General features: G+C 40.0%; 1 protein-coding gene across 1 annotated transcript; it reads left to right on the top strand.

The window, feature by feature from the left end:
• Positions 1 to 978: 978 nt before the first annotated feature.
• LOC115179676 (protein S100-B-like) lies at positions 979 to 2826 on the top strand. Its single transcript, XM_029741350.1, has 3 exons — positions 979 to 1085; positions 1653 to 1808; positions 2094 to 2826. The coding sequence occupies exons 2-3, from the start codon at positions 1671 to 1673 to the stop codon at positions 2241 to 2243; spliced, it is 288 nt and encodes a 95-aa protein (XP_029597210.1). The 5' UTR covers positions 979 to 1085; positions 1653 to 1670; the 3' UTR covers positions 2244 to 2826.
• The last annotated feature ends 6089 nt before the right edge of the window (positions 2827 to 8915 follow it).

The following is an 8915-nucleotide window of genomic DNA, read 5'->3' as shown; positions in this document are numbered from 1 at the left end:
GTCAATAGAACAGGAATTCAATGTATTTTGGAACTTGATCACATTTGTTTTCAACCTCTTTTTAATTAAATGGTAAGGGATTATGTTGCTACTCTAGGTTAAGATTTTGGTATCTTATGCATACCTAGACTTTAGACGCCTCAAATTTGGAAGACTTAGCTCAATAGTAAATAAACGAAATCTGAGCCCTCTCTATTTCTGCTCTAGTTAACTGTAAACACTTATCATTCCTAAAGTGCAGGCATATATTCATCCTGGTGAAACAACACAACATATTTCACTTTTTTAAACATGAGGTTGACATGGATGGCTGTGCCTGCTTAGTAGTCCGGGGATGCATAGGGCACATGTCTGGCCAACTCCACAAGTGAAAAGAAATGTGTTCATTAACATGCACAACCATCCATTTCCTCTGAAACAGGCCATTGTCTCAGACAAAACGCTGGTGGGGATTGTGGCAACCAGAAGGTCCAAGGTCTGAGGGATCAATACAAATGGCCATGCATAGAAAATCCTCTTTACAATTACAGATAAAGTGGTTTAAGGGTGGAGGTTAGGGAGACGTATAGGGGGAGAAGGTGAAAGGCCTGTTTGTTTGCTTTAGCCTAATTCGTTTGGCAATACTTTAAACGGGGGTATACAGTTCGTAATTGTAAATTGTCTAACCTTTTTAAGGACCAAAAAAAATGTATTGCCTGTACAATCAAATGAACATTAGATAACCTATTATGATATAATGCAATCTTTCTTACACATCAGCTGTAAACCTGGAAGCTCAAATCCACAAATTCAGCTCAAAGTCATACTGTCATTCAAAACAATGGTATTCAAACAATACTGTAAATTGACCATTTTAACATGGTAAAAGACTGGCATAGCCATCAATGGTGAATTCAGTGTGAGAATACAGTGGAGTGAGAGGGTGAAAAAGAGCCTATTGGTCAGTGTGCTGGACTGGCAGGGTGGTTGACCAGAGGCACTAGGCCCTCCCCACACCAACTATAAAAGCCTATACTCTTTGTCCCTCCACAGCCACTACTCACTCTCATCTGCAAATAACCTTTGTTTCAGTCCGAGACACACTGGTAGGTCAAGATTCTTTACTGTATCTGCTGTCTCTTAGTGAGTTGATCTTTAACTGGAGGCGTTCGTTTGATTTGGGGGTTTGTACGGTGTAACGACAGGCTTAAAATGTTATTTCAAATTGTATGAGTATCTTGATTACTCCTCGCTAATCGCTGTGCTGTCCTTTTTTCTTGTTGAGAGCGAGAGGTCTGAGAGATAGAATGTCATCATCTGATGCATTGAAGTTACATGACTGCTTACAGGTGTAGGATCTTACTGTTTTATCACCCTGTTGCAGGTTCCTCCAATGCAGGAAATGTAAAACTTGTAGTATATTTGAGGTTAAAAAATACTTCTGAAGTTTGTTTTTTCCACTTTGAAAGACTTGATTTTCCTTGATGAGAGATGTATCAACCCCTACAAAAATGTCCATTAATTATTATCCACATAATAATTAATATTTCGTGTTGCTGCAGGATTCTTTTCCTGCTGTAGCAAACTGGCTCAAATTAAGATCCTACATCTGTGCGTGTTGTTTATGTCACATAGTAGGCCTAGAGATGAAATGTTTTTGCTATACTTTATAGATCACATTACAAACCACAATGACTGATCTGGAGAGTTCACTGGCCACCATCATGGAGGTGTTCCATAGGTACGCAGAGAAAGAAGGAGACAAGCACAAACTAAAGAAAAGTGAACTAAAAGACTTGATCAATGAGGAGCTACCAGCCCTTACAGGGGTGAGTATATCACTACCATATTTCACTACAATATTTCATACGTCATTGTTTAAATTGAACATGCAGTTTGGATCTAGGCTATGGTTACAGCGTAATACACGTTTATCAATACATCATATATAATTCTACAGACTTTGTTGCACTAAGCTGGTGAGGCATTCATACATTATTATTCTAGAATCAATGGGTGAAATGACCAGAAAACCAGCTGTAAATATTGCAGAATGCGCCTTTAGTCATCAAATATGACCTTTTCTATCTCTGTTTATCTGTTTTTGCCCTCAGCAAGTGAAGGACCAGGCCACTATGGACAGTTTGATGGAGAGCCTGGACACGGACGGAGACTCAGAATTGGACTTCCAAGAGTTCATGACATTTATCACCATGGTAACTGTCTGTTGCCATGATTTCTGCGAGCACCATGAGGACGAGTAGCTAGGCACCAGTTCAACAAGAGAGAGAGAGAGAAAGCCAGTAAATTATAAAGTAGGAACTTTAGTTTGATAAAAAACTGAAATGTCAATGCAAACTTTGTATTTTTCCAGTTGGTCCCATTTAGATTCAATAGGTTTCTTATACCCTTCTTGCTTACAAAGGGTTAACACACTTTGTTTCATTGCCTGTGAGTTGACAAAGCCAAATTGGTTTAGTCCTGAAACTTCATACAATAGTTTTTTGACAACAAAGCTTAGAGCACTTATCTTGAATACTGTAAAGCTGAGAACCAAGGTAATAGATTCATGCATTTCTGCGGCTCTAAATTGGTTAAATTGTTATCACTAACAATGCATGTATAATCAGCAACCCCATTCATTGGACACGGTTTGGCAAGTAAAACAAGTATTCTCCAGTTTGATTTTGACCCCAAAAAATGTTGCCTTCCAGCCAATATCTTGAATTGAATTCTGTTTTTATGAAAATGGTTTTCAAATTGAACTGTGCTTTGTGAGATGCTATAAAAAGTATAACATAGATAATCAATAAAGATGATAAAATGAATACAAGGACATACTTTTCACCAGTGACACCATGTCCTTTTTTACTTGAGATTCATACAATTCATATTTCTGTCTCCTGTAGAAAAGTTGTGATGTGTACCACTAAGTGGCAGTGTTACTCCATGACAAAATGATTGGCACCTCCTGGATGTACGTAAAAGATATTGAATCAGTGACACAGAGAATGTATAAATCTTCCTGATGCGTCTTCAGTAAACATCTCTATACTATCATAGCTACGTGCCATACGTGCTACCTCCTGATGTCTGTCGCCAATTCCGTGTTTTAACTGTATTGGGAATGAAGAGACAGTGAAAGCAATAAACTGAGTGGTCTACTGAGCCAAAGGCAACACTCTCCTGGGAGACCATGTTCTCAGAAAGTATACGCACAAGGGCTGACACAAGATGAGATTTTTTCTCTCTGAAAAAACAGTAAAACAAAACAGTAAAACCTTTTAGAGTGGACACGAATGGGGACAATGGTTTTGTGATGCGACAGGTTAAACATGGGCCGCGTTGATCCGTTTACTGTAGCAGAAGCAGAATTACTGTAGATACATGATCTACAAGTACACAAACATGTAGTCACTGACAATGGATTCTTCTATCACTCAGAATCAATGGTACTGTCAGCTGCGTCATGCACCCCAAAAATCTGAGGAGGGCAGGAGGCATAAAGTACGTGAGGATGGCTGGGGGGGTTCCTGCAATCTAGAGCCATAATCATTACGCTTGATTCTATGTCAAAAAGTACATGTTTATTTTTATGCACATCTAAGCATACCTCTTGAACTGTCTGTGTCCCTCTAAATGGTGGTTCTTTTTTAAAAGAACCAAAATATGCATCTCTGCTAAAAGCTGAGTAAAAGACTGAAAGGAATGTGAGTCTTATTCAGTTCATTTAATTATAGCTTGCTTTTCTCAAGTCTACCGACCTTGCCAGCTAAGATAGTTAAACGAGCTAGCTACTCTAACTTGATAGTCTGAAATGGCTTTTTCCTATGGACATGACAGCGCTGGGTACAGCATAGTTATTGTGGATATAAAATGTAAAAAGTATTTATGCAAACGGGACATAAAAGCCTCATTTAAACACCATTCAACACAGGCTGCTGCATCTGGTGCTGAACATAGTATAAAGGCATAGAGAGCTGCCTCAGCCCCAGTGTGAGACCAGGAAATAAAGTGGATGGGCAGTGCTCCAAAACTCTGATGGAACATTGTGAGATGGCAAATAGCTTGTTTTTACTCCTCAATAGAGACAGGCATTAATGGCATTTGGGAAAAGTTGAATTGGACTATAAATCTCTGACGCGCTTACTTGATGGATTCCTGGTCATTTTGACACGACTAGGCAAGACGTATGTGTTGAGTATGAGAATAGACGGCGGAATGTTATTATGCGCACGGTGCATCTGTTAAAACATGCGTGCACTTGTTGAGTGAGTGCGTGTTCCCAAAATGCATCCTTCTTATTGGTTGTAACCCTCTTAATTGGCAGGGCCTCATTGGATAATGGCCTGTGGTATAGCCCTGCTACCCTTTGAGCGGGCGCAGATGGAGAGATCTACGGATGTAGTCATGTCGTCTCCTCTGTCAAAGGCTTAATAAACGGCCAATTCGGGATGCTCTCCTGTACACTGCCGTGCTCCTTATTCAAGAGCAAACGAACCCTTTAACCAGGAATGTAACCGTATGTGTGCGACTACGTTATTCAGATATGCCTGTGGTGGTCACACCAAAAAAAAACGTCTGCTTGGCCACGGTGTCTAATGAGTCAGTACAATTTGGAACATATTGTTCAATATAAATGCCAATTAAAATACATTATGAAGCTTCTCATCAGTCCCATCAGACCCTTTAACACCTTCCAAGGAGCTGCAGGTGACAGGTGGGCTTGAATATTGTACAGTCGAAGTGTTGTGGAAATGGCTTGTTGAGACACTGACAGATGGTCCAAAAATAACTCCAGCTGTTTCATTACTTGAGTGGACTGTAATAGACCTTATTCACGCGGGATATTCCAACTGTAATTAGGTCACATTGGTTCCATCTCCATACACACCTCATTACATAGAGATAGATCTCGTATCCATCCACTTAGACATTAGCTGGAAAGTAGAGATGGGACCTCTTTTTATTCTTTCCATAATTATTTGCAGTCTAGATTACATTATGCTACTCTTATGCTACTCATTATGCTACTCTAAACAAAGGGATTAGTAACTGGACGGGTGTTTTTGCGCTGGAAAGGATCACTGTACGCCTTCAATTCCTGTTCTATTCAAAGATGACAAAGCATAACAAATGGCTTCGCAGAGAGATTTTTGGTTTGTTTACGATATATGAACTGCTGGTGCGTTGTGTGTGTGTGTGTGTTAAGCACTACTGTTCCTGATCCAACAATACGCCTAGCCGGACAATATATTGAGTTCCACTGCAATTAATTCTGGGAGTTGATCTAGGAGAGCTGTGATGGGGACTCTGGGGGGTAAATTGTATGCCACTTAATTTCCCATCAACCCATCTGTTCTGTTTATTACCCCATGTTGAAGTTTGGACATTGGATGTGACATTTCAACGCTGAAATACTCTGGAAAACCCATCTCTGTAGAGGCTACCTGTGAATATGACATGATGTGGGATCAAATGATGCAATGACAATATTCGCTGTGTTAATAGGTTGTTAATGGGCTATCAGCATGTCGCAGTATCACAGTCTTCTCTCATTTTCTGCGTCCCAAATGGCACCATATTCCCTATTTAGTGCACTGATTTTGACCAGGGCCCATAGGGAAGTGCACAAAAGAAGTGCACTATGTAGGGAATAGGGTACCATTTGGGACATATCCACTGTGTCTCTGCAAAACATTGTCGTGGCATGACAGTGCATCTCCCCTGCTGGGACGAGCAAGGTCTAAAGTGGAAATGGGGAGCATTGTCACTCTGGTGGGTCGATTGCTTGTTCCTTTTCCCATACTCACCAACAGAGGAACCATCTGTTTCATGGAACTAGATTGGTTACCACAATGGGACTCAATGGCAATTACTGACATAGACTGACTGACTGACTGTGGGACTTTTATTAATGACATTCGGGCACCAATGGGGACTTTCCTTTCATGACGTACAGTATACAGTACCAGTCAAAAGTTTTAGAACACCTACTCATTCAAGGGTTTTTCTTTATTTTTACTATTTCCTACATTGTAGAATAATAGTGAAGATATCAAAAATATGAAATAACACATATGCAATCATATTGTAACCAAAAAAGTTAAACAAATCAAAATATAATTTATATTTGAGATTCAAATTCAAATAGACACCCTTTGCCTTGATGACATCTTTGCAAACTCTTGGCATTCTCTCCACCAGCTTCATGAGGAAGTCACTTGGAATGCATTTCAATTAACAGGTGTGCCTTATTAAATGTTAATTTGTGGAATTTCTTTCCTTAATGCGTTTGAGCCAATCAGTTGTGTTGTGACAAGGTAGGGTTGGTATACAAAAGATAGCCCTATTTGGTAAAAGACCAAGTCCATATTATGGCAAGAACAGCTCAAATAAGCAAAGAGAAATGAAAGTCCATCATTACTTTAAGACATGAAGGTCAGTCAATACGGAAAATTCCAAGAACTTTGAACGTTTCTTCAAGTGCAGTCGCAAAAACCATCAAGCGCTATGATGAAACTTGTTCTAATGAGGACCGCCACAGGAAAGGAAGACCCAGAGTTTCCTCTGCTGCAGAGGATAAGTTCATTAGAGTTACCAGCCTCAGAAATTGCAGCCCAAATAAATGCTTCAGAGTTCAAGTAACAGACACATCTCAACATCAACTGTTCAGAGGGGACTGTGTGAATCAGGCCTTCAAGGTTGAATTTGCTGCAAAGAAACCACTACTAAAGGACACCAATAAGGAGAAGAGACTTGCTTGGGCCAAGAAACACGAGCAATGAGCATTAGACCGGTGAAAATGTGTCCTTTGGTCTGGAGTCCAAATTGGAGATTTTTGGTTCCAACCGCTGTGTCTTTGTGAGACGCGGTGTGGGTGAACGGATAATCTCTGCATGTATATTTCCCACCGTAAAGCATGGAAGAAGAGGTGTTATGGTGTGGGTGGGGGTGCTTTGCTGGTGACACTGTGATGTATTTAGAATTCAAGGCACAATTAACAACCATGGCTACCACAGCATTCTGCAACGATATGCCATCCCATCTGGTTTGGGCTTAGTGGGACTATCATTTGTTTTTCAACAGGACAATGACCCAACACACCTCCAGGCTGTGTAAGGGCTATTTTAGCAAAAAGGAGCGTGATGGAGTGCTGCATCAGATGACCTGGCCTCCACCATCCTCGGACCTCAACCAAATTGAGATGGTTTGGGATGAATTGGACCCGGAGAGTGAAGGAAAAGCAGCCAACAAGTGCTCAGCATATGTGGGAACTCCTTAAAGGCTGTCATTTACATTTACATTTACGTCATTAAGGGAAAGGGTGAATACTTTGAGGAATCTCAAATATTAAATATATTTTGATTTGTTTAACAATTTCTTTGCTTACTACATGATTCCATATGTGTTATTTCATAGTTTTGATGTCTGCACTATTATTCTACAATGTAGAAAATACTAAAAAAATAAAAATAAAAAAAACTTGAATGAGTAGGTGTTCTAAAACTTTTGACTGGTAGTGTACGTATGTAAATCATTTTTTTTTATTAACCTCTCCAATGCGAGAAATGGTAACAGCGATCCTAAGGAATCAAGGGCATTAAAAAAAATCCTTGACATCTCCATTGGCCGATGGTATTGTCAGCCACTAATGGTTTTGGCTGACTATAGCACCTGTGTGTCACAGATTGGCATTTATTGTCATGAATCTTGACCTGGAGGCAGTTCTGCTGATAAATAAAATAAAGAACAAAAAGCAAATTTTTGTTTTCATGAATTTTTACGACATAGCCAATTTTGGTTATGCAGCTGGCCCATCTAGTGCAGGTCTACCTCCAGGAAAGATTCATGATAATAAACGTCAACCTGCCTGTGGGTCTGGCCCTTGAGGATTAGGAAATTGTCAGTGACAACTTGTAACTTTTTTACTCTGGACAAGTCCCCCACTTTATCACCACAAAGGTAAAGATTTTTGTTCGGTGAGTGTTGCAGGTAAGCCGACTGATTAATTTAATTCATGAGTGACTGAGCGATTGAGAAAACATCGCCCCTGGGCAAGCATATCAGTATGTTCCAGTCTGTACACCCCTGAGACAACATCAATATTATCAAGTTTCAATTATCTTTAAGATCTGTCCTACAGTGAAAAGAATACAAATCTAAATCTATTAAATCAAGTGAACATGAACTCGGTTGGAATGACATCAGTTCAACCAGGCTGGTATTAGCTTTTAATCCTTAAAAAGTGAAGCTTTTGTGAAAAGATAAGAATCATGGCAAATGACACCTAATCAATTGCATTCAATGTACAGAGCAATTGCGTCAACATCGATACGCATTTGAAATGCATCAACACGTTTTTGGTTTTAATGACACTGAATAGTTTTTCACACTGGTTTGGAGGAAATATTTCTCTTTCAGCCACAATTGGTATCTGTTTTCTAGCAGAGGAGAAAATTAAGTTTCATTCCAAAACGCTATATATCCATTTTCAGAAATGTTGGTCAATTAGCTTTTATTGTTTAATGAAATTATGAAAGAAGCGTGTTTTTTCACTATCTAATCATGGCATGGGGATGTTCAATGGCAGACTTGATGGTTTAATTTCAGTCTGCTAGTTTTTACACAGTCAAATGTAACAAATAAATACATCTTTTATATGCTGGGTTCATATCTATGGCCAGATCCTACTGTTACGCGTGGCGGAGCAGGTGAACCCAAGTGCAGACTCAGACGAGGATAAGGTAACTAAGGTATTTATTGAAAAGCAGGGCGGAGATGGGGTGCAGGCCAGGGGAAGTTTGGGCGGGTAGCAGGGAACCAGGAACTGAGGCTCAGGCAAGGATAGTAAGGGCAGGGTAATCAGGTCCAGAGCTGAATCCAAGGAAGCAGTAGAGGGCAGGGAACCAGGACTGACAAGACGAGGGACCGGA

This window comes from Salmo trutta, chromosome 39 (genome assembly GCF_901001165.1).
Source record: "Salmo trutta chromosome 39, fSalTru1.1, whole genome shotgun sequence".
NCBI lineage: Eukaryota > Metazoa > Chordata > Actinopteri > Salmoniformes > Salmonidae > Salmo > Salmo trutta.
Note: the sequence above shows the minus strand (reverse complement) of the source record. Positions and strands in the feature narration are given on the sequence as shown.

Excerpts from the sequence above, each read along its gene's own strand:
- LOC115179676 (XM_029741350.1), top strand. The coding sequence starts at position 1,671 with ATGACTGATCTGGAGAGTTCACTGGCCACCATCATGGAGGTGTTCCAT. Across the intron at positions 1,809-2,093 it reads AGCTACCAGCCCTTACAGGG|CAAGTGAAGGACCAGGCCAC; the intron begins GTGAGTATATCA and ends TTTTGCCCTCAG.